At 40.9% G+C, this 25,723-nt stretch overlaps 3 protein-coding genes across 4 annotated transcripts; all 3 read left to right on the top strand.

The window, feature by feature from the left end:
• The first annotated feature begins 1,008 nt into the window (after positions 1 to 1,008).
• Positions 1,009 to 4,776, top strand: LOC107265434 (DNA translocase FtsK). The gene is made up of 4 exons (XM_015734880.2): positions 1,009 to 1,150; positions 1,550 to 1,647; positions 1,734 to 2,156; positions 2,374 to 4,776. Exons 1-4 carry the CDS (start codon positions 1,139 to 1,141, stop codon positions 2,600 to 2,602), a joined length of 762 nt encoding a protein of 253 aa, XP_015590366.1. The 5' UTR covers positions 1,009 to 1,138; the 3' UTR covers positions 2,603 to 4,776.
• Positions 4,777 to 9,038: 4,262 nt separating this feature from the next.
• On the top strand, positions 9,039 to 11,844 carry LOC107265046 (DNA translocase FtsK). 2 transcript variants are annotated; one of them, XM_015734021.2, is made up of 2 exons: positions 9,039 to 9,168; positions 10,648 to 11,844. In XM_015734021.2, exons 1-2 carry the CDS (start codon positions 9,067 to 9,069, stop codon positions 11,641 to 11,643), a joined length of 1,098 nt encoding a protein of 365 aa, XP_015589507.2. In that variant the 5' UTR covers positions 9,039 to 9,066; the 3' UTR covers positions 11,644 to 11,844. The 2 variants fall into 2 exon arrangements, with proteins under 2 accessions (XP_015589507.2, XP_024938086.1); XM_025082318.1 differs by lacking the exon at positions 9,039 to 9,168 and adding an exon at positions 10,042 to 10,591.
• Positions 11,845 to 15,224: 3,380 nt separating this feature from the next.
• Positions 15,225 to 23,914, top strand: LOC107265427 (adhesive plaque matrix protein). The gene is made up of 2 exons (XM_015734874.2): positions 15,225 to 15,350; positions 21,025 to 23,914. The coding sequence occupies exons 1-2, from the start codon at positions 15,333 to 15,335 to the stop codon at positions 22,606 to 22,608; spliced, it is 1,602 nt and encodes a 533-aa protein (XP_015590360.1). The 5' UTR covers positions 15,225 to 15,332; the 3' UTR covers positions 22,609 to 23,914.
• The last annotated feature ends 1,809 nt before the right edge of the window (positions 23,915 to 25,723 follow it).

Raw genomic sequence — 25,723 nt, 5'->3', positions numbered from 1 at the left:
TCGACGGTCAATTTCGATCGCGGCAGAAATTCGATTGATTCATCGTAGATGGAATCAATATACATTAACTGCTAATAATTGACATTGTCAGCATAGTAACATGATTGAATTTTAATGATGACAATATAATGGAGTAATTAAAAAAATATGCCCCATTAAATTCTAAGGTTTCGTACTTCGTTATACCTCAGCCCAAAAGATTATTACCAATTCGTAGAAAATAAAAATTCAAAATAATTTTCTCGTAAGATTCCCCATAAAAATTACCTTCAATGCTGCCACATGAAAAATATGAAATTCCATATTTAAAGAAAAAATAATTCTATCACGTACTTCACGCACTGTATAAACAATACGAAAGTTACATAAAATTTTATAATTTACCTTTCGCTTAATACCTGCCGGTAACATCGCCCTTGTTACAGCATCGAGTGGTCCATTGTAAATGTCAAGAAGTTCACTGCTGCACGGATTCTGAGTTAACCGACGTATCACATTATGCAAGATGCATTCTCCGAAGTTGCATTTCATACTGGTTCATGAGGTAAACACTACTGCATATCGAAACACGTTCAACACGGTCCGGTATGTAACTGGAGAATTGGCAGTAATCTGTCCCGCGTCCTTGGCATTAAAAAATGTGGTCCAATTTCTGATACATGAAGACATTACGTAACGGATCACGGCAGCAGAAATGCCGTTGACAATGCACCTGCTCTCGTGTTCTCCAGACTCAATAAATTGTGAAGGTGCGTTTAGAGGCAATTATAAAACGAATAGCCAGTTGGCTGGACCTACCCCTAATCATTAGAGGTAGGTAGGTCCTTTCATCAGTTTCGTTATGCCAAACATCTGATGCGAGGATTACGTGTATATTTCAGGATAAAATAATTGAAGACCTCGCAACAGTTGGAATTTTCAACGTGCTACAGGTTATCCAATGTGTACGAACCTTAAGCATGACAATGTTCTCAAAGTCGCAGTATGGCGAAGTGAAGTCCACATTGCTAGACGAAGTCGAGGTGGTGGTCGGGCCCATGGGCGGGCCCCCGCCGCTCCCGAAGGGGACCTATATAAGTAGACTGACGGAGCGAGTAACGCGATCCTATAATACAACCACCACTGCCTCATCAACAACATGCGGCTCCTCGTGAGTAATTTTGCAAAAAAAAAAACTTTCTTTTTGGATTTACTAACCAAATTATGTTGAGCTAAAAACCGTTATCCTACATAAAGATGTCACTGTTGACAATGAGTCTCGCGTAGAAAGCATTAAGAATCCATACTGTCATTTCGAAATCATCCACTTGCTAGTCAACGCGGGTATTTTTAGGAAAATTATGCAATTTTTCAAAAGATCTATTGTTCCGCGTGAGCATCTATTCCAAAAAGAAGGTAATTTCTCCTAGTGCAGAAAATGTCTTTCATGGCTATACATTATTCATAAAGCATATAGGATCCTTTGTATCTACATTCTCATTTAGAAAGTATCGGAATTCTCATTGAATCCTGACTGTTAGCTCAATGTGGTTGACTCGATCTGTCGAAGGTGCTGTTTTTCCTCGTCGGCGCAAGTCTGGCTGCTCCGCAATACAACAATCAGTATTCAACAACGACGCCTGTGCCGATTCTCAAGCAGATAAATAGGTGAGTCGTCCATGTGCTATAAATAGGAAATTTGGTCTGTTGAGAAAATATAAAAATTTATACTAATATATTTCCCTGCATGACAGACACAACGAGGATGGCAGCTACAGTTACGGTTACGAAGCAGCCGATGGATCATACAAGATAGAGTCGAAGTACCCAACCGGCGAAGTCTATGGAAAGTATGGCTTCGTTGACGACACTGGTAGCGTCCGTGAAGTTGAATATGGCGCTTCGCGACGTGGCTTCGAGCCAGCCGGAAGTGGAATCAACGTTCCACCACCCACCGTAAATGGCAACAGTATTGCTGGACCGAACGATCCCCAAGACGACGGACAGTATCGTGAAGATCCGTCGATTTATTATACCGATCCGAAATATACTAACGGTGAACATTACAAGCCTGCACCTAAGCAGCGTTATCAACAGCCAGCTTACAGTCCACCTCAACAAAGATATCAACAGCCCGCAGCGCCACCTGCACCTGCGTACAACCCGGTACCAGCCAGGTTAGATCATTGAAATTCCTTTTAATACTTTCATACGATACGTTCGAACGCGAAATTCATTTCAGACTCGAACTAGTCATTTCTATTGCTGAGAATGTAGGAGCAATTAGATACGAAAATAGGAAAATGTCAAGTGAATCGTTTGAAAGTTCTGAACGCTACTTGAATCTTAAGGAGACTTTGTTAACTGTGAACTCAATACATTCTCTTGTTTCAGATACAACCCACCTGCTACTTACAATCAACCAGCACCGGTCGAACCTGAATATCAACAACAGTATCAACCTGAGTATCAACCTGAGTATCAACAACAGTATCAACAGCCTCAGTATCAACCGTCTCAGTACTCGGCACCTGCTCCTATACCTCAGAGCAGATTCCAAGGCCATCCAGCTTCCAATATCGATATCAACAGTGGATCTTATTCCGTGAACTACAAACGATAAGGAGTCAGGATGCGTTTGAAAAGTCCTTTGTGTACATAGTTATATTTATCTTTGATTTTAGTAAGAGAAAGGCGCGGGAAATTTAAACTCAACAAATTGAGTTAATTACCTTAAAATCCCATAGACGTTTCACACGTGTCCTTTTGTCGTATTTAAAAGGACATTTATTATGCTACTTATTAATCATCTTATACCTCATTAATTTCTCTCTCGATACTACCTCTCGTTCATTGACTTCTCGGAAACCAATAGTGAGATACTACATTGTCAGACTTGTAAAACTTTGCAAAGACCTCAATAGAATATTAAGCTTTTGCAAAAATCTTTTATCAAAAATCCTTCAAATTTTTCCACAAGTATTTTAATCTAAGCGATCTGTCAGATTTCGTCGACCTCGAGCAGCCTTGACAAAATAATTGCGTAATATAAACTATGATAATTTCACCTAATTCATGTAACATGATTGATCGTCGAGTAATTACCGATAAAAAAAATAGTTTGGCAACTTAACGAAAAATTGTTCTAATTCCAACGAGCAAATTTCGTTATAACTTTCTCAGGATCACTTATGTGGACTCGTATACGCGTTACGTATAATAAATCGCGCCAACACGGCTATCGGCTATCAGAAAAGCCCACTGCGTCAAACCGTACACGGAAACGCCAACGCGTGGTTACGCAAAGAGGTAAAAAGGAGTAAAAGTCGGTATTATCGTTGCCCGAAAGGAGAGAGGGAATTTGGCTATAGTGAGATAAAAGGAAGTTGAAGCGAAGAAAAAAAGAATTCGTATGGACCCATGCGCGTACACTACCAATAACTTTACGTCGAGACGACGTCGATTGCTATACATAATTTTTTGTGTCTTTTCTGCTGCTTTAAAATGCGCGACCTTGTCGCTCAGCTACCTTTGTCCACTGCTAGTCGAGAATACCAGTCTCATTTTTCCGGACTAGCAAGGAAGGTCAGTGGGCCCAGGTTTCTGCCACACCCTGGAATTTCATCCATTATTACTGTCTTCGCCATTGCCGCTATCTCTACCATTATTACCTTGTACTTATACGTAAGTCGACCGTGATGACTATCATCTTGAGAATATCCACATCCGTTCTTTATACTTGGAAGAAGACTGCAAGAATAAATATACCTCCCTGAATTTTTATGAATTTTTTTTTCTCGCAAAGTACAATCAACACGAAATTTACAATCGAGCTGCCTACGTAGATCCTAAGGTCGATTACACTGGTATTGCTATCGTAAATGACTTTCGGGAAGGTAGCAGAAACATTTGATGTTATAAAATTAGTTTAAGATCCTGCACAGTCATCTGTCTGGTATAGCAGGAACCATTTCTCGAGGTCATATTAATGATCTGATCCTGAATCGTAGGAGCAACAGGTTTATACTTTGTACATGTACATTACGTATATCTATAGGTACAGTATGCACGGAAAGTTTTTCACGGGCCACTGAACCTTACCTTTCACAATAATATTCCCTACTCTTTACTCGTAAATTTTCTTAAGAAATTAGGTAAATTTCTCTCGTTCCCCGGTATATAATATATACAGTGGACCAGAATTATACCAAACTTGAATACAATCTGTCTTAATACCATTGACGTTAATTATCCTTTAATCACGCGGAACTCGCGATCGCGACAATTTTCCCTGAAGGCGATCAATGTCGATATTCTTGCACTACTCTACGTTACATTGAGTGCATTCTGATACAAGGCGTGGTGCGCCGTACTATAGCCAGCGTCTACTCTGTTGGGAGCTGCTTTCGTTTATGCACATAAATAATGCGTTACGTATATAACTTGTTATACCGATATATTTACCATATCACGCAAATTGAAAAAAGCCCTGGTCCATTTCTTTAACATTGAAAATTGAAAATTATCAATTTAAGTTTGGCAAGACTAATTAAATTTTTCTAGCTGTAATATCCAAGTATATTGACTATACTATACGATAAATAAATATTTACACGTATATTAGATAATTAACAAAGCCAAGTGTAAATGAGCGGTCCTTTTGATTCCTCGTCTGAGAAGAAACGGGAGAAATGATTCCGTGCACCTTGGCCTGATAAATAAATTAGTCAGCGTTCACAACTCGTAGCAAGATTTTCTCTCTTGAGCTTCTTACGTAAATAAAATACCTATCTAGAGCATACGCATGACTGTCTCACCTAGTCCTTCATCATCAACATCAGAGTGCAAGTACTTCCTGTATCCTCGATAAAAATTTTTTCAATCCGTTATAATCGTTAAAAGTCAATAGGAAGAATGATTGAACAATACTGACTAATGATCATGATGATTCGATACAAGTATCAAAATTCATATATATACCTTACCTAATACAAATTTCCATCAGATCAGTTAACCGTGTACAGAACCATAAGCATACTTGATTAGTCTATCGAAATCTATACTGATCCAGTTTACGTATTAAATATTACATAAAATTTAGAAAGTATACTAAATCAGAGGAAGCTTCTCCCTGCGTCCATACCATACACTATATTCCGTGCTTCGGGATACGGACGATCCAATTTGCCCGCGACCCGTTCTATATACGTAAATGTCAGGGCTGGCCTGGCTTTGCCAGTTCCTCCGGTGGGTTACGTGTGAAAGGCAGGGTTCCTGGCTGGCTACCCAACTGGCCGCAGCCAGCTATCTCCTCGGCAGACCTTGCATACCTTCCTACAAAATGTCTGTCTGCATCCTGCAGACTTGTCTTATCGTCTGGGCAGTCTGCTTCTCTTTGCTGCATTCTGATCTTGCTCCGCTTATGCACCCACGCGCACGTTCCTACGCGTCTGAAAGGGCAGTAAAGTCTCTTTGCACGTAAGATATATTATAGGGAATGATTTTATGAACCGAATCTGTTGCTAGGGAAGATTTGGAACAGTCGGATTACGGATGTACAGAATTCACTGTATTGTTTCACTGTGAATGACACATGGGTATAACGGTGTTACACGGGACGACTGAATATTCAAAATTTAGCGTTAGGTCCTTTCACCATTGTAGAAATCCAGGGGCGTGTACCGGTAGAAGGAACCCCTTTCGAAATGAAGTTGCTAGATTAAAAAAATGCGAAAGGTCGCCGTAGTCGATTCTATTGATTATCGATCCCATCGTAATCAGTGGGAGTGGATCGAGATCGATTATTTGGGATTTTGAAATTGGGGCGTTGCGACGTCGCTGGAAATATTGCAAATTCCAGAAGGAGGGATTCTTTCGGTAATCGTAATTGGTGTTAAGGGAGGGTTGGGGGGGGAGGTAAAAAAAGGTTTAATCATTATTGCGCTGACTGTATCGGGGTTACGGCACTGCAGTAGCGATGTCAGCAGGGGAAAAGTTTATAACGTTAAATGCATAATTTTGACACGCGTTACAAAGAAACCGCAAATCTGGCACGATTCATCGAGAAAAATTGTGCAATCGCGGCAGACACCACGCTCTCGCCGTTTCGCAAATAATCGTGTGAAAACGGCGATCGCTTGGGAATCATACCAGTCACAACTTTACGAGAGAGAATCTGCAGTGGTCTGAGCGGTTGCCAAGTCGATTTCTTGCGGTTCGATTCGCACAATCGTATAAAACGTGGCAAAAGTTCGACCTTGCCGTTGGGTGGAGGCTCGCGGAGTCAAATGGGATTTGCTCTTTTCTTTACTTCTTTCAATGTCACGATTTCTTCGTGCCTCACGGACTTCAAGTCCAGTTCGATTCCCCAAAGCGGATACGGATCGTTGAAATATCCGAGCTTTAACGATTTGAGCGAATTGTACGGTACGATTTTGTATTTTTATATATTTTGAAAAAATATTTTTTTTTCAATTTTTTCATTAATTCTTACGAACCCGTCTTTTTCCTATTTTCAATTTGAAACCAGTTCTTGAGTTACGATTTCTTAAGAAATTCCTCCGTTTTCATGCAACGAATTATGTAAAAGTTACCCGGTACGTGTAACCATTCTTGTTACATGTTCGGAAGTAAACGCATGTATGTAGAAACTATAGGAATAGAGAGCCGAAGCCCAGTTCCTTTAACACCCAAAGAATCATATAGGCATAAACGTACGAGCTTCCATAGAGAAACAAGTGCCAGTAACTTTCGACGTTAAGTACCATAAAGAATTATGTATTTATGATATACAGTACAGTACAGTTAAAAAATTAGCTTAACAATCCTCACGCTTATTACCAGTGAAATTAAACATTAATTTTTATCTCAAACGTCAACTACGTAACATCCTGACTTTCCATTGCTTCAGAGACCAAAAATGGGTCATTTATAAAATCATCTCAAATAATCAATCAAAGATATCGATCATTGGTTTGTAAAGTCAACAACTCCTTTTATACCTCTTTATCAGCGAATTGTTATTGAAGATGAAAAAATTTTACTTTTTAATCATTACGTCGTTATGTACACTCTTTGCTTTTCAGGGTATATCGAGATAAGGTGGTACCAAATAAAACATTGATTACGTGATATTCGTCTTGGTTCCTACAATTTTGCTTCTTTTTTTTTTTTTTTTGATAACACTCATATTTCACACAACTAATCGTATTAATATGTATATATATATATATATGCGACCTTTGACTATCGCCTTGTCGCCGGTTACCGTGCTGGAGTACCACCAAACCTTTTTATCACTCTCCTTTCTCTTTCGTGGACCGAGTCTCGGCTCTCGGACACAATTGGAACCGTACTCTAAGCTGTTATACAGCTGTTATGAGATCTATACGTTACGTAAAATAAATCGCCAAAACCAGTTGTCTGTTAGTGTGTCTGTCAATTTGCAGGTAGAATTGCAAGTGGATCGAATCGCACACACTAGTGTATATGAACACATAGAGATACTACTGTCAGATAATTTTGGTATTGGTGCTATACAAGGAATTTTGGGTTGGCACAATTTTGAGAATTAATATTTACGAGTCCATTGAGGTAAAGACGACAAATTTTGAATCACATAAAAAAAATGGCTGCTATCTCAAAATTATTTATTCTTCAAGAACCTAAACACCTGATACTCAAATTTCTATTAGGATAACGTAACAGGGATCTATGATTTATATTTTTCCTCTAGGGATCTTACCGGAATTAAGAAACGCGTAGACCGCATTACTCTGATCGATCAACTGTATTAATCAAGCTGTACTTTTGCCCGGGTCATGTCACCATGACGATACGACTTCTTTTCCCACGACTTGTGTTTTAAATTTACTTACACTTTTTTTTTTCACTTTTACGTAATTCCATAATTTTTAATGTCTCGTTACTTTTACACAGTAAAAATACGACGATCCATGAATATCGATTCTTAAGGCGGCTGTGTCGTACTCTTTGTTTCTAGGCCTTCCGCGTTTATGACGGAATGTACATTCCAATTTGTTTTATACCACACTCAAATTCTTCTAGGAAGTATTCGCATTTTACTTATAATACTTGGATTTTACGTATCGGTTGATAGCGATTCTTGAATCGAAATGAAAAAATGATTCCGTTGACTAGATATACATATATATACACATATCGGATCAAACATATCCAAATAAAAGCCTACATCGACCTACCAGTTGGTTACATCATTTTATTGCGAAACTAAAGATTTCCGTGTTCGGTTCCAACGCCGCTCGTATCATTTCAATTATATTTGTAGCGTAACGTAAAGTTCGTGACAAAATAATACACGAGTAAATAAAAAGTGTAACGTCCTTGGGCAATAATGAATCTCTTCATGGAAGATCGTAATTTCATAGTTGGGTAATACTCTCTCTGCTAATTTACGTTCGAGTAAATTCATTCATTTTAATACCATAAGAAAATGGAGTATACCGAGTGAATTCGTTTACGAACAAAAAGGTCACTCATGTTCTTCGCGCTTATCAAATATTATATTTTAATGTGTCTTGTTGAATTCTATCAATAGGGCGAACGAATATTTTTCTCTACGACATACAGGTTTTCCGCTTCCACTCTTGTAATCGGTGCCAAGTAAAAGCGCCGCGTGCCGAGTTTACCGGTTGACACACTTCGAATGATAAACTCTGTAATATTAATATAGACGATTTCAGAAATTCCATATAAGTATCAGAAAAATGTATGACGGACATAAATTTTTTTTTACGTATGATAAAAAAATATTTGTTTTTTCATGTTTAAGTAGTTATGTATTATCCTAACGTGGTATCGGGTCAATGCAGTTTCATCCATTATTGAACTGGCGTGAGGGAAAAAATTGTGATACACGATCTGCGGAGATAAATTTCTTAGAAACTGGACTTAAGGCAGAGGGCTGTATTTAGGCTGTACAAAGTGGCTCTAAACAGACAAGGCGACTCTGGACGAATAAGAATCGAATCAAGTCGAATAGACAGTGAAAGTACTCACAAGTCAGTAGGGGATGCCAGGAGTAGGGACAGGGGCCCAGTAAGGTATATGAGGGCCTCGGTTCGAGTCCCGGTCGGTACTCTAGCCTCGCTGCCAACATACTCTCGGACGCAAAAAAAAGAACTGGCCACCATGCGCACCCTCGTGACGGTACGTATTGTGAATCGGTTCGGTTTAGATTGAATTTTGTAAATTTTATTACGCGCAAGGAATCAATGATCCAAGTTAGCGCCGTGTGTGACTTAGTGAATTCGCGTAATATCGTTGTGATGTGATTTTGTGCACCGGAAGTCAAATTTGGATACGGGTGGATATCGTTGCTGTAAAATTGTCCAAATCAGTGAATCGTTTTGTCTGCGAATTGGATACGAAAAATATTTTGATTTTGTTGAAATTACAAAAAAAAATTGTATTACGCAATCATTTTGCTTGTGGGTTCTTCATCTTTGGATATTTACATGGAATTTTAGTCTCCGAGTGGATTCTAGTCCATGCTCTGATTGCACTAATCAATTCTCTGGAGATGTTTATTCGCGGAATTGGTATCCTTCGTGTGCGGTTTAGGTAACCGGTGTGTTGTAATAAAATCGAGTTCAGTGGTTTAGGTTTCACTAACGGGCCACAGAGTCACGCATTACCTAGTCGTTAAGGTTTATAGTAGTATTTAAAATAGCAAGAGAAAAAGACGTGATTTTTATTGTAAAAGGAGACATTTTCATTCGTACATGTTATATTACGGTTTTAATGTGAAAGTATATTGGTCGGCATTATTTTTATTGTTTTCCTCGACACTGTGGTTAATATCGTGTCGGCCTTGATGTTACAAACCACTTTGGACGGTGACGGATTAATTTTTTGAGAGGAAAAAAAAAAAAAACTTTTGCACGATATGATTTTTTTTTAACATACTAGTCTTTTTGCGATATTTTTCTCAACAGGATTTTGTCACTCTTATCATTGCATCAGTTGCACGTTTGGTTTCGCATTGCAACGCAATAAACAATTGCAAGAAACTAAACCGTACTCCATTTCTTTTATAATACTTCGACGCGTTGCGCGTGTAGGTTAGCGGCTTCTTTCAGTTTTTTGTTAACCAGCCGGGTACAAGGGAAAATTGCAATATGGAAAATCTGAAAATTTAACAGTGCTACGAGAAATCATTCGATATGTTGACAAAGTTTTGCTGCCACAAAAGCATTGCCGTTAGCACGTTCCTATGGAACTGCTTTGCGCCGACCTCAATTCTATTGCACGTTATAAAACTCTTATTTTTATACTACGTGCTGAAAGGTATTCGTGAATTCTGGTTTCAAGATATGGATTACAATCGTCGTCTCTCACGATTCTCGGAGATCTCGCTAACCTCGAAAGGATTTGATACGAAATTCTCCATTCCCACGCAAGTGAAAATATCGTTGAGACCGTCCCAGCAAATGTCAATCGCGGAACCCATTTACGAAATACATCGGGCGAACGTAGCGACGAACGAAAATTGTGGATTGATATCAAATAAACGATTGTGCACTTCGTGCAAATTGGCAGGAAGAAACTTTAACGATTAGAAACGTCAAAGGTGATTCTTGGTCGCAACAAAGATCTAAGGTAATCCTAATCTCTAATGGCTTTCAGATACTGGCCTTGGCAGCAGCCATGACCGCAGTGTCATGTCAGCAGTACCAGCAACAAGGTGCCAACTACGTTGACGAGTACTCCGACTACGAGTCACCGAGACCAGCTCATCCAACCCCTAGAAGTTACTCGCCCGCGGCAGCACCAGCGCAAAGACAGTCAACAGCCTCCAGTCCAAAACCAACCCCCGTAGCAATTTTGAAGCAGATCAACAGGCACCACGAGGACGGCTCTTACACGTACGGTTTCGAGGGTGCTGATGGATCGTTCAAGATCGAAACGAAATTGCCCACCGGCGAGGTCAAGGGCAAATACGGTTTCGTCGATGACACCGGCAAGGTACGCGTTGTTGAGTACGGCGCGAACCAGTACGGTTTTCAACCAGCTGGCGAAGGCATCACTGTCGCACCACCAACCCTCGTAGACGAGACGACCAGCAAGGAGGCACTTCAGAACTACCAGGATTACGATTACCAGCAACCAGCTGCCAGACCTGCCCCTCAACGCGCTGCTGCCAGACCAGCACCAGTTATCGCTCCACGTCAACAACCAGCTTATCAACAACCAACTTATCAACAACCGCAATACGAAGCTCCTGCCCAGCCGGTTCAGTCTCACACCCAGGCTTTCTACAACCCCCAGAGCCGTGCACGTGCTTCGGTACCTAAACCACCAGTTTTCACACCAGCTGCACAACCATCCCTGCCCCAATCTCATGTTCAGTCCTTCGCTTCTCAACCCCAGGACGCTTATTCGGCACCAAGACCAGCAGCACGTCAGAGGCCCGTTTACGAGGAGCCCAGTCCAGTTGCTCAACAGCAAAATCAGGGTCCAGTTCAGTTCAACCCAATTTCGGCCCCTTCTCAACCCCAACGCTCTCATCAACCACAGGCCCGTAGTCAGAGTGGTGGGATCCTGGACCAGCTCGCGAGGGATTACGCTCTTCCTCAGGGTGGAGCCGCACCCCTGCACGATATCAGCTTTGGATACTATTAATTTTATTGTTCCAAGGAAACCCAATTACAACCCTTATACGCATCGATTCAAGAGGGACAACTTTTTACGTGACTACGGCGTGGCCCTCTTTTGCGGGGCGGCTCTGTGATGTGTTATATAGACTAAGTGTTCCGCGACGCTTACTGTTACTATTAGGTTACGATAATGCAGTTAAATCGAAATAAAGAAAGTCGAAAATTATTATTATGTATTTTTCGTTCGTTTCTCCAAAAAATATTATCTGTGTTTTCTTTCGTTCCAATTTTTCCTTCGGCCATTCTTCTATACCGTACGCACTGTTTGAGACACTTTCAATTTCACTCGATGATCGGTTCAGCTTTTTGTTTACACTACGTAAGTGCCGTAGGATGTTTCCTCGGTGCCTGGTATATAGACTACCTTTTTTCAGCGCGATGTGCGTGTCCAGTATGCGGAAGCAAATTGCAGAAAATTACACGACTAAACTTTGAATTTACTCTGATATTATGAGAAAGGTAGGAGGGTGTGGTCGACTTGCTCGTAGCTATGACCAGTCAAACGTTCGTAACGCGTGCAGCAAGTATTTTGCAGGACAAAAATAACGATTTTCTCTTTGATATCGGTTAACGCGTCAACGATGTTAATTAATTTACCTTGCCTTACGCAATTTGGGTTTAACGGGGTGCACACCCACGTTATTTGACAATCGAATGATAATTAATGAATTTCAAAACGATATACGGTAGAGTTGCAAAATACAAGGCCTAAGTATTTAGGTTGAATTTAATTCGGAATGTGAAATACGTCAAACACGTGGTACTTCATTTTTGTTATAAATTTTGTTGCGATCGTTGCTACTAGGTGCCAAACAAGAAACGCTTATATAACTCAAAGTATGTTAAATATAAATTTATAACAAGCACTAGATACTAATTATGTGAAATATAACATATTTTATAATGGTTAAAACATTACATGATAACACAGTGCTAGCAACTGTGGTAATGACTACCTTCCGACTACGCTTAATACGCTTAATTTCGTTATATAATTCGAAAACAGTCCCGAGAGAATAATATCAACAAATTTAAAAAAAAATTTCATTGCCCGTTTCATCATTAAAAAATTACCTCTACGATCATTAGTACGCGTTTCTAAATCCTTCTTGAGATTTATCATCTATCTACCTTGAGAATTGTACGCGTAAATACAATTAACAAACCAACAATAAATAATGCCCCTGCACGACGGCAAGTATCGGTGCAAGACAGTAAATTGACTCGCTACGTATTTCAAGCTCTGCTTACTTATATCCCATATAAAACACTTTCTGAATAACTTTGTTATTCATGACAATGGACGCTGAATTCACTTTCGCGCGTAGCAACTGACAGTAGAAGTTTTAACCTCGAGCCTGCAGATAGGCAACCCGACCGACGTCCCTGTATAACCGATTGCAGCTGCGAACAACAAACGTATTGTGCTTCGTTGCCAATCCCAGAGGAAGAATTACGCAACCGACAGACGAAAGACGAAAAATTCCCACGGAATAAATTATCTTACGTCAGCGTTTGGCGACCTCGCAACTGTCTCAGTTACTTTTTGGCAGTCAGAATAAAGATTCCCACACTTTGCATCGCAGCTACTAATTAAACAGTCTTCATTACAAGCCTATAGAGACAAGAACAATGCGTGTATCAGTTAATGACATACCTTACCACAAAACCTACCTTGCTAATAATTGCACAACGAGGAGTAAATTTCAGTATATCAAATTTCCTACTTTTAAAAAATTTTTGCCATTCCAAAATTCCCATACCATAAATTTACATATGCATTTATTTAATTCCGGCTTCGTACTCGGTACCACCCTCTTTATGTATCCCACCGATTTTAATCGCTGTCATCCAAATTTGGTCCAGTCGAAATCTCTTGGCACTCGTCCATCGTGATCTGCACTTTTCTCCATGAAACTTGATCGACCCAATCGAGCATACGACTCCACCCAAGTTAGCACGAAAGGTGCGTTCACAATTACGGGACAGTCGCAATATAATTCTCTGGCATCGGACCAGACAATCATGTCATAATGCACCTTTGTTCCACGTAACCGTTACTACACATGGGTCGACCTTCTTCTTTCTTTTTTTCAAGAGAACCGACATCACGGCGTTCCTACCCGCAGGTTAAACTTCGTATCGGAGATTCGCATATTGCGTAACAGTACGTGTTAGTAATTACGTGAGTCTCGTACCGAGGGAATACCTTATAATTCCAGTCGATCATCATGACAGATAATGGATAATGCTATTAGGCCACTGCGAGCAAATGCAGTTAATTTGTAAGATTAAGTTCAATGCTGAGATACGAATTTCAATGTCCACGGCGCACGTTCTGAGAATAAAATCATTGAATGGACCAATTAAAAGAAATTTTTTTAAATCATCACGGATTTGCCGTTCGGACAGTTCGTGGACCTATGACGTAACAGGATCGTGACTCCAGTCCAGAATTTATTACCTCCATAAGGTTTGAACGGCGAAAAAAATTATTTATTGTTAACCATTAGTGAAAGAGGAGATCCGGTTATCTAAAACCTTACGAGTCTTTGACCCATGACGTGCCGGAAACAATAAGGCGGTAGTCATATCAATAAGAAAGCCATCGATTGATCTCACGATTTATGCTATGGGAATACTTTCGGTATTTATTGATTATTTTTTTAACATTTCTTTCCGGGTTACAAGATAAATAATTTTTACATGGCAGCGTCCATAGGAGTGTCTGACTGAATTTAGCGCTGTCTACTACCACGGGAATCATGGATGATCCAACGTTGGTATCATCACTGAGACGAGTAAAAACATTCGGTCACTCATCCATCCACAGAATTTCTTCATTGATAAGCGGTCAAGTATAAACCGGATATGATGAATTTCTCCGGTGAGAGTAGTCAAGTTGAAAACTACGTGACCTAGTTTTTCGACTACGTCCAGTTTCGTAGGAAATAATAATAATGATATACATTTATAAAAATTATGTACGTGTATTACAATATATATGTAAAAGTTGAAATAAAATATTAAAACCCTTGAAAATTCCGGCAACGAACGAAGCTCCACGAAAACCAATTTAATCTTCGCGCACGATCATTTCATTGAACTATTTCCCACACTGGTAATCATTTAATATGTACATATTTTGCCGAGGTCTTTTCTATCGTCGTAATAATTTATGAATCATCACCGGACGCGTTACGGATGTAACGAACGAGAAAAACATATAGGAAATTATGTTAATGTAGTGGAAGAAGTTTTTTTTTTATTTTTACATCTATTCATTTTCTCACGATATCCGTAACCTATTGACACGACCAGTTGCATCCGCCGCCACGTGTGAGTTTTTAGAACTAGTTATTGGTGCAACTGTCGTCGATTGTACCGATACGTTACGAGCATTTACGATGATCATTTGGCAATGTCCATGCTTGGATGGGTTTGGCAATGGCCAATGCCACCTATGAGAACCCAGTTTCAGGCTTTGCTATAGCCGAAGACTCGTAGTAGACGTCCAAGAAGCCCCCACTATTCGCAAAAGCTACGTATAGGTTATAAAGGACCGTGTCGGTACTATCCGGCTGCACTCTCTTAGTGAAACTCTTAGAGGACCGTTCTTGGACGACAACCACCACTAGCGCAAAAAAGTTCACCATGAGGATTATACTGCTGGTAAGTGACACTTTAGTTTTAAATGTTATGTCAGAGGATAATGTAAGAATAGGACATTTTAAATGGAATATTCTTGGTAGGAAAATCAAAATTTTTTTTTTCCAAAATTTTTAATAATTTTTCCAATAATCTACAACGATAGAATAGGTAATTTAAGTATTTTTTTTGTAATAGTGGTAATAAGAGGTTATGATTTTTTTTACTAGGGGTCGTAATAACGTCGCTACAACTTTTTTTTGGGATGGGAGGGGAGGGATTCAAAATTTGTAACTTTTCTTTAAATGAATACATTTTTATTTTATTTTTATTATTAACGAAAGATTTTTCTCGCGAGACTGCTTGGAACGTTCTAGTGCGTTGCTTGCCTTTCCCTTCTTCGCAGTTTATGTTCCGCTTTACATTGGATCCGGCCTTGTAGGCTTACGAACGGCCATGTTTGTTACTTTGATATATCTCATTGAGCGAGTATAGTTTAATAGGAAATGAAATATAACATGAAATTAAATACACCACTGGTACACCTGTTAGTATCTAGTTACCAACACAATAAGCCTCGAGATATAAAAGAATCTCACGTTCCCGATTCTTAAATTCGTCGAAAATATCACAATGCAATTTTACGCTCTCGTTTCTCACTTTTATCAATAACAACAATGAACTTTCGAATTTCTAGGAAATTTTTGTTTGTGTAAAAAAAAAGTTGAATTTCCACTCGTAAAAAGTAGAATACCTATATTCCTTCTTTGCCTAATTTTTTTTTTCAATTTTAAGTCCAAAACTAAAAACCATCATCCCGTTGCAAAGTTTAATTCGAAAATTTCTCCATTCAAAAAAAAAGTCTGTTAATCAAAAATTAATCTATCATCGATCCATGGTACTACATCATAATGAATATGTCGTAAGAACCCACGTGCTCTGATTTACTTGTCATGTTTATGTAGTCACCTTTGTAAGACCGACCTCTGACCCCCTAATGAGCTTTCGTTCACATCTAACAGCATCAGAGCTCTTAAAGAAAAAAACCGATCTCGTTTCGAGTCTGCCCAATAGCAACGAGTGATTTGCGAATCACTGATGAACGTCCAGTTTTACTTTCTTAAGGTGCGACGTTCCATGACATCGTGTTTGACTATCATTAATATTAATTTAGTTCCGCAACACCGTGGTGCCACGTTCGGTACGAAGAAAGTTCCCTATGAATAATGTGGCGAAAGGGTACCGTAAAATTAATACGTGTTCCTAAACTGTTTTCAAGATAAAAAGCGAAAGTCTTATTGTCATTTTCCATAAGCGTCCAAATACACGATTGCGTTTGCCTGTAACAGGCGAAATAGTAAATGCGACAATGAAGGAAAACGAAAACTAGGATACAGCTTGTAGCGGCATAAAACGATCTAGTGATTTGTACTTTCGCACGTGCATAGAAAAGTTCCTAGAACAAATTGACATTGCGGTTGATGGAATTGAATAAAAAAGTTAAACATTTCACACGATGCCTCTGAGACCATTAAATTTTACATAAGCGCTAATTGTTCATCGAGACTCGATAAAAGTGTAATTAAAATGTATCAGTGCTCGCGCCTAATTCTTTTGAAAGACTTTCCATCCGCCGAATCGCAATGACGATCAATGCAGCTGACCGTTTGAAACGTCAAAACGTGCCCGTCATACCGAAGATCATCGATTTTCAATACGTTGACATCAAGACCTAGTTCCCTCTTAGAAATCAATGACGGAGAAAACTGGGAGCATTGGATTGCGAAAGCGAGGCTAACGATTTAAATTATCATTGGCCCTTGCACTTTCCTCGTAGCCAAACACATCGGTAAACAAACGATCATTGGCGTTAACTGGTTCAGTTAACAGTAAAAAAGTAAAAAAGAGCATCCTGAAAAAACGAAAGAAAAAAAAATCTTATCAACTTTTGCCGATTTTCCAAACCGATCGATGACTATGATTTATACTTGACACCCAAGAAGCGACCACGTGACTGGCACGATGACTCAATATCAAAGCCAACGATAATCGAGCAGAATTCGATAGCAGCAATTTCTAACGTTAGTACCATCGGACTAACGTTAGAAATAGCTGCTATCGAATTCTGCTGTATTATCATCATGGACTGATGATTCCATTCGATGACTGGTCAATAATCTGCTAGCTTGGCCTACGGCCGTTTCTCCCCGAATGATCACTGCCAAAAGCGTTAGTCATTGTCGTAAAAACATTTTGCCATACAACAGCCGTGAATAGAGCCGTAAACGGAAACTTAATCGCGTGCAGGTAATGCAAAAAAGTTCAAGGCCCAGTGGCAATAGCAAACAAAAACAGGACAAAAATTACGCCCAACTTATGCGTATAACCCAAGTGAATTTGTCATTGCGAATAACAAGAACCACGGGACCATTGCCATAAGGCGTCGAGCAATGCTTTTATGCAGCAATGTAACCAGGAACGTCCTTGCCTTGTCGAACGATTTGCATACCCGCCCATTGCATCTCTGTCACGCGTCTACGCCTTGATGATTCGATCGATTCCTCTCAGCAATGTGTATCGCGATTCATTAAATTTCCATGCCGTTAAACTTTCCTTCTGTTTTCCCAGAGAATGCGCATAGATTTCTCGTCCAGCTTTCGACTTTTACACTGCTGCGATCCATTTGTCTAGTCCACGTGTGTATGCACCTCGCTATCTGCTCTCGTCCGCTTCTCAATGTCCATTCATACCCCATTCTCAATATCGATGTCCCGCGCCTTGGTTCGACAGTTTAACAAGAAATTCAATAATGGATTTTCGCTTGTTGACCACAAATAATAGGTAAGTGCACGTGGTGCAAGTCAACTGGACAGCTATCGATTCTCAACAGCCACGTATCGATTCGCGTGCTGATTCGTGCTGTTACGCTTGTCGCTCCGGATTCGAAACTTTATCATCCCTTTTTGTCATGACGGGTTCATCAGTAAATTAGTCTGTTACTCACCCGATTTCTTCTTTGTTACTGTAAGAAGAGTCTTGGGGTAAAAAAAAATAATTACGAAATGTGGTCCGAGGCTGTAATTACGTACTTATGTAAACAGCTGTATTTACCGATCGTCGACGGTTGATTGGCTGAGGAAATCATAACGGAAACAAAAAGCTTTTACATTATGACTTCTTACTTCCTACGAAGACTTATTCGGGTCGATGTACCCGCAATAAAAAAGTAGATGGCGACACGTATCTCTTGCCGCTAAAAAAGACTGGGCAGATGACACAGCGGTCAAAATCTTTCGTTTTGAAAGTGGCAATTGGATTCAGAGATCGAGAAAAGCACTTTCGACGATCGACTGACAATCGGAAGATTTAATTAGATTTTTATGGATCTTAATTCGCTGTGTGAAGATCCACGAAATTTATTTACGATGGCTTCGAGGACCGCTGAAGCGAAAAATAAAGATCTTATAGCCCGGGATATTTTGAACGCGGAACTGAAGTGCAAAAACGAAATAACGAGCCACGTGATCGATCGATCTTCAGGTACGAATTACGGATCTACATGAATCATTAAGGTCGTTCGATACATATATGTATATGCTATAACAATAACGCTCGACCTTTGAATTATAATAATTAATTCGTTTGGATCCGAGCGATTTGCTATATATGTAGAAATTGAATCTACCTTACCGACCGAACGACCTACGCTCTAATCGATTCTCACGTTAACGTAAAAACAGAGTTCTACACTCCTGTGAACTTATTGCCAACCAAAGAACCGCCGTAGTCAAGTAGGCAGGTAGGCAGCCACGTAGGTAGGTGGCTGTCCGTAAATGAACGCGAGAACTGAAACCCAGTTTCACTTTCATTTTTCCGTCCTTGCCATTGCGGAAACTCGGCTTCCTTCAATGGCCACAGGAAATATCTTTGGCGCTTGCTGAGCTACGAAGATCATTCACGTATCCTCCGCTCAAGAGAAGCAGGTCTTTGTGATTGAGGTTAAAAAGAAATTACCTCGTTCACTCGTTAATTGCAAGTGAAATAAAAAGGATCGTACACTCGTGATTGTCCAAATAAATTATTAGAAATTCGACGCTCCCAAGTGGCATCGAAAACCCACAACTTTCGAGATTCATCTTAGGTAACGATCGGAGTGAAATTCTTTGTCTTCGTTGTACGAAAAGAATTCGTTTAAAATCCATTATCTTTGAGGCTTTCCGCAAAAGTATCAATTTCCGGATCGATTTGTGATCCAACTTCGATTATGAAATTCTTACGACTGCCGATCGCAGTTCCACGTGCATATCGGACTTAAGGTTATATATACTCTCCGGCACGATTCTTCCTTTCGCCTGAGAGCTAAAGGCGCATTTCTAGAAGCAGCCAAGGCGTGGTTGCTGAGCGATTGCTTCCAACTGGATCGACCGAATGTGCCCATACCTCTCACTGTCTCTAGCCAGCGTTACTTTAACGCTGATTATAGAGCTTGCTTACCGTCACGATTTTCCAGACCGTAAACTCATTTAGATTCTACGCTTTCAGGGGTCCTGGCGTATCGCCATCTCTTACCGAGCAGATAACAACTTACCTACCCTGAAACCTACTTGCGAACCGGTGCTCCTCTTAGACGGGTACCTCGTGAACACGGTCACCGAGATCTCGCTGACTTCATCCGAATCCACTCGTTTCTCTGGTCTGACTGCGTGAAACCCGCTTGCAGTCTGTCGTACTTTCTTCAGCTGGAAACTCGACAAGTCCTACGAGAAAATACATTATTGATCTCAGGATGCTACCAGGCTAATATTTCCTACAAACTGGTCCATCAAGAACCGAGGCTATTCGGATGACTAAATATTATTTTCCTTGCGTCTCAATGCTACCGAAGCTTTTCCCATGCACGCTCACGGCTATTCACATATTAGTCTCGTACGGACATATGTGGATACACGAGACAAGGTGTGGTGCACTCTATTCTTTGGTTCAAGGAGATCCGACTGTTTGAACTCACGAGGCTCTGAATCTCAATCTCACGCTTTGACTACCGAGCCTCGCCCGGATTCGGGTCAGGCCAAGTGATGCAGTTACGTAACCGTAATCCGACTTGTTAACACTACAGACCATACCGGAAGTCCGTAGAGACTTCGTGGATTAAATTTTTCGAGGTGCCATCGCACCAAGTTTCTCTTAGTCTCCGTCGTTAATTTGTTACGGTACGGGTACCGTTTCGTGATGTTTAGTTGGGACCTTGAAAAATTATTTTTTTGGGTTTTCTAATACGGACCCTAAGAAATAGGGTTTTTTTATATTATTATTAAAAACAGTCCAGACAGTCGCAAGCGTACTGGACTCAACGACCCGCGAAGTACACTCTCTCTTACTGTCACAATCTACTTCCTATTCGCCATACATGTATATACCGGTACCGGTTTGGTATATGGAAGTTGAAACGACTGTCCCGTAAGATTAATTCTGAGGTGAAGATAAGTATAAAATTGAGTTGGGTACCAATGAAAAATATTTATCGATAGACGCCATATTGGGTTCTGCGAGGAAAGTAAGAGTGGAGCGATAACGACTCGCTTTCGTAAGTGACCCGCGTCTAATACTGCATCAGGTACTCCAGTCACGCGCGTAGTACCCAGCAACGTTACCGGTATGTTCTCAGGTATTTAATATACATTTTCCTGTTGCTTCTCAGGTGATCCCGGCGTGTCTTCTCGTATTGGCGGAAGCGCGACGCGTGCAGGTACGTCCTCGGGTAACGGAACCCCAGGTTTACTACGAGGATGAGGATAATCAAGCGGCAGAGGATGACTATTCAGCACCGGTAGCGTATCAGCCTCGAACCCGGGCTCTCCCGTCTCCACGTTCCAAGAACACCATACAGTCCTCCAAGGCACCACCCGTGCAGACCATCCGCAACTACAACAAGGTCAATGACGACGGGTCTTTCACTTTCGGCTACGAGGCCGCCGATGGGTCCTTCAAGGAGGAAACGAGGGGAACCGACTGCGTGGTCCGTGGGAAATACGGATACGTCGATCCGGACGGTAACAAGCGCGAGTTCACTTACGTCTCGGGAAATCCGTGCGATCCCAACGCGCCAAAGGAGGAGGACGACGACCCACCGCAGAAGCAGGAACAGGACGAAGTCTCTGGACCAGCGAATTACCCATCCGTGCGTCCCGTGCCGAGACCAATCCGGCCGAATTACCCGCAGACTACGACCAGGGCACCGACCACCATCTTCCAGACCCAGTACGAGCTGGACGACGATCAGAGCCAGGAACTGGAGGAAGCTAAGCCCACGCCAAGTTCAGCGTCTTTCAGAAGACCTCAGCAGCCTATTTACGTTCAAGTAACCGGTTCCCCATCTTCAGCCTTGTACCAACCAGCGCCGACCTCGACTCCCCTCTACAGACCCTCTACGACCGCAACGCCTCAATACCAACCCCCTACGACCCCTGCCACGGCTTATCGTACTCGCCAACCCACCCCTGCGACTTATCAACCCCGTGATAGCAGCACTCGTGCCCCAGCTCAGCAACGACCTCAATCCGTGGCTATTACCCCCAGACCTCACGCTGCCCAGATAGCTGCTCAATATGCGTCCCCCAGCAATACCGAGAGACCTGGAGTCATTTTTGCTACCCGACCTTCAGCATCGACCTCAGCACGCACCACGACCCCAAGCACACCCCACCTAGACTTTGCTGCTGAACTCGAACGTTACGTGAACACTGTCGGCGTGACCTCGCGACCTTCGCCCAACTCGGTACCCAGCAAGCTCAAGGCTAGCCCATCTGCAGACCCCATCTATCAATCGGAGCTCGTGTTCGATCGCGCGACTGGTCAGTACAACACTCAACTCTACCAGACGTTACCCCAGACGGTAGGCGACTTCAGCCTGAGTCACAAGCTCCAACCGTACGTGGCCCAGCCACAGTCGTTGCTGAGTCTTCAGCAACTGCAGCAGCAACAGTCCCAGCACTATAGGCAACCAGCCTCGGCGCAGTCCGCGCCTTCGGCTGCGGTAGCCTCTCAGCCCCAGGAAGCTATATACCGTCAGCAACAGGCAGATCTCCTGCAGCAATCGCAGCATCTTTTCGCCCAGCAGCAACGCCGCCAGCAACAGCCACAAAGGTTTCAGCTGTTAGAGTCTCAGCGCGACGCTCAGCCCTTCTATTACGTATCGCCGTCCCAATCGACGGCAGGAGAAGCTGCGCCACTTTCCGTTGGCCAGATCGATCAGTTCCTTCGTGGACACGCTGGTAACTTCTAATTTTGAAAATCCCTAGGTTAACTTATTTCCTCCTTTTTTATCCCATTACCGCGATACTGTTCATTTGCACACGATACGAAAATTATATAACGATGCACATCGAGACAATCGAGAGTGAAAAACGTATGCATATCACGTACCGGTACGTGCGTGGAATTATTTTTCGAAAATTTTTTATTTTACTTCCAGTAATCCAATTTATGTTTAATTTTTTATCTCACACCTACGTCTCGCGCGATATGCGCCAATCGATCTTTTCAAGTCCCCATTTTCTTATCTATCGACAAACCCTTCCGGCGTTATATGGTAATCCAAATACACGTATAAATTTTCCTTTTAATTTCGTTACGCTACTTCGTCACGGCTATCGACTCGCTCTCACCATTTCTTCCTGAACTCACGCCTTAAGGAACCACCGGTGAAAGCCTACCTGACGCAATAAGCCACGCACGCAAGATGTCGTTCTGGAGTAATTTCGTATTCTGACGTAATACACCCACGGCGCGTCACGAATTACCAAAAGTAGAGCAGGGCGTATCTGCTTGTAAATTCTTCATGCTTTAGCCCACTTTTGCGAAACGTAATCATTTTTTTAAATTCGCGAATGCATTTACGCAAAGGTCATTCGCTTCCTTGTCCTACGCTACCACTGTCGATTCGAATCGCGATCTAGTGCCTTGTTACGTAATTCGACCTGGGGACTCAGTATGCTTGGGAATAACCAAGTTAACGTGCTTATGGTCTGACTGGCTTGTACTTTCATTGGCGTGGTCTGGCTCGTAGGACGACATTCTACTGGCTCTACGTTGCGCAGGACTTTCCACGTGCATTCCGTGTGTGGCATACGAGTCCCTTGCCAGATTAATGCACGGACGTTCAATGCAATTTGAAAACAATAGACATCACGCGAATGATTTAGGAATTCTCGAATTATCATAACGCCGGAAGACAAAGGGTCTGGGACTGTTTATCGAGAAAAAAAAAAAAAAATTTTTTTGTCCGTCCTTCATTAATATTTATTACAGTCGCCCATTATTTCTGCCCCCTTTCTTTTTCAATTACGAGAGCAACCCTATCCTTACGTAAATTCGTAATGGCGTAGACAGTCGTTATTGAAAGCTATGGGTACGTCGTTGAAAACCCTAATTGTACATATTGCTCGTGTATTAGCATTAATTTCTAGCTATAATTTAGATCTTATTATTAACAATTATAACTGATAATCCATGCAACGGGCGTTATAGTTATTATTTTTATACCGTTTGTATTGTTCGTGAATAAAAGTGTTATGATGATAATGACGTCATACTGTAGATAATGTTATTCCGTCCTCGATATTTCTACGGTAGTACAATAGTTTCGGCATGAATGTTCCATTGAAAAAATTGGCATATCCTGTTACGTAAATATTTTATGAATTTAATTAACGCATGACGCAACCTTCGTTAATTAATTGAGGCGTAACTCTGAAAATCCATCGATAGCCAATCGATATCCGATTACTCACGGACGTTCGACGTGCTTGTAAAAAACAATCTTTTTATTTCTTTCAGCACTTTCTACGTGGATCTTTCATATTTTAATATTGTCCAATTAACAATATGCTTCAATGATGTAATACACGAACATTTTTTTGTATCTGTTCCATTAGCGGCCACTTAACCAAGAACCATAATTAACATGCAACAAGTACTCTTCCGCCATACTAATCATCGTAACGCGATAGTCATTTAATTATTAACAAAAAACACCATAATTTCCTTGGCAAACAACGTAATTATTAACAAAAATAAATAATAACAATGGTAACCATAGGATAGTACTTACTAGTACATGGCAAAAGAAAAAGGAGGCCAACCCAAAGTATTCCTGTTACTCGATGCATTATGGAAACGTGTTATTATGCGTGAAACAAAATTATTCGACAAAAAGGACAGAATAATATGAAAAATTAAATCGATGGTTCGAAAGTACTTTTTAGGAAGGGTAACAGTCCATACAAAATACTCTGGATATGCCTGTGACACTGGGTCATCGTTTCATAAGAGTGATGAACGTTCCTAACCTCAATGTTATATGAATAACCCATGATTATATGTGTTCGTAACGGCTTGTTATTGTACTGATATATTATTACAGCTAATATATTATTATAATTAAAATATTACTATACTATGCCAATTATAATTTTTGAGATTTTACGATATCTTACATATAGACTAAGATGACAGGTAATGACGATTTTGATAACGAACAAAGTGAAACGTAATTTTCAATGGTTTAGGTAAGTATAAAATAGACGAGGTGTAAGTTTTGCATTGCGCTGGTCACGAATGCGTGTCGACTGGCATTAACTGTACAGCGTTGTTTCTTTAACGTGGAATTCTATATACGGAAGTGACTTCCTAAGTGTAAAATTAGAGGAATAAGAAAGCCCACGTAGCGACTGTTGCTAACGAGTTCAGACGTTCTTACATCAACATTGCCGTATGCGTGTTTACGCGTAGACGTTGAATTGATGTGTCGTGTTACTTCGGAACCGGGCGTCGGCCGCCATTATCCACCGGTCTACTTTCATCGCGTACGAAAACAAAAGTGAAATCTTTTTTTCGAATGTCACGTGCTCCCACTTGACGTGCCTCGTAGGCATTCGGTAAATCGATTGCGTAAAGTATTGGAGAAAAACTGACAGATTTTATATGGATATAGATACACGTTTATGACAGCGAGTAATGTAAATTGTAGTTAGGTTTTATAAACGCGGGGTGATAGCAGAGAAGTTTGATAGTCCGAGTTAATGTCAAATATTCAATGTGGTTGCTGGAAAAAGTAGATTGCTGTTGATACGGTGAAAGTGGAAGAAAATTAAAGAAAATAAAGGCTCAATTCACATCAGAAAGTTAACCTGGCCGCAAAACTAATCTCGATGCTTCCCTGATTGGATCATAAGATCTACGTTGCAGTTCTGTTACGAGATACAGGCTTTGATACAATTGTATTTGGGATTTCTGATACGTGCTGTATAACGATAAACCTGATGTTAACAATCACTTTACTACTTGTACACGTACCTGTTATATAAATTGTGACATTTCTAGAAATAGATGTTAATTGG

This window comes from Cephus cinctus, unplaced genomic scaffold (assembly GCF_000341935.2).
Source record: "Cephus cinctus unplaced genomic scaffold, Ccin1 Ccin1_scaffold0215, whole genome shotgun sequence".
NCBI classification, from domain to species: domain Eukaryota; kingdom Metazoa; phylum Arthropoda; class Insecta; order Hymenoptera; family Cephidae; genus Cephus; species Cephus cinctus.
The sequence above is the reverse complement of the archived record's forward strand: the minus strand, read 5'-3'. Positions and strand labels throughout refer to the sequence as shown.

Coding starts and splice junctions, on each gene's coding strand:
- LOC107265434 (XM_015734880.2), top strand. Junction 1,648..1,733: donor ATTCTCAAGCAGATAAATAG/GTGAGTCGTCCA, acceptor CCTGCATGACAG/ACACAACGAGGATGGCAGCT. Junction 2,157..2,373: donor TACAACCCGGTACCAGCCAG/GTTAGATCATTG, acceptor CTCTTGTTTCAG/ATACAACCCACCTGCTACTT.
- LOC107265046 (XM_015734021.2), top strand. CDS start 9,067: ATGAGGGCCTCGGTTCGAGTCCCGGTCGGTACTCTAGCCTCGCTGCCA. Junction 9,169..10,647: donor CCATGCGCACCCTCGTGACG/GTACGTATTGTG, acceptor AATGGCTTTCAG/ATACTGGCCTTGGCAGCAGC.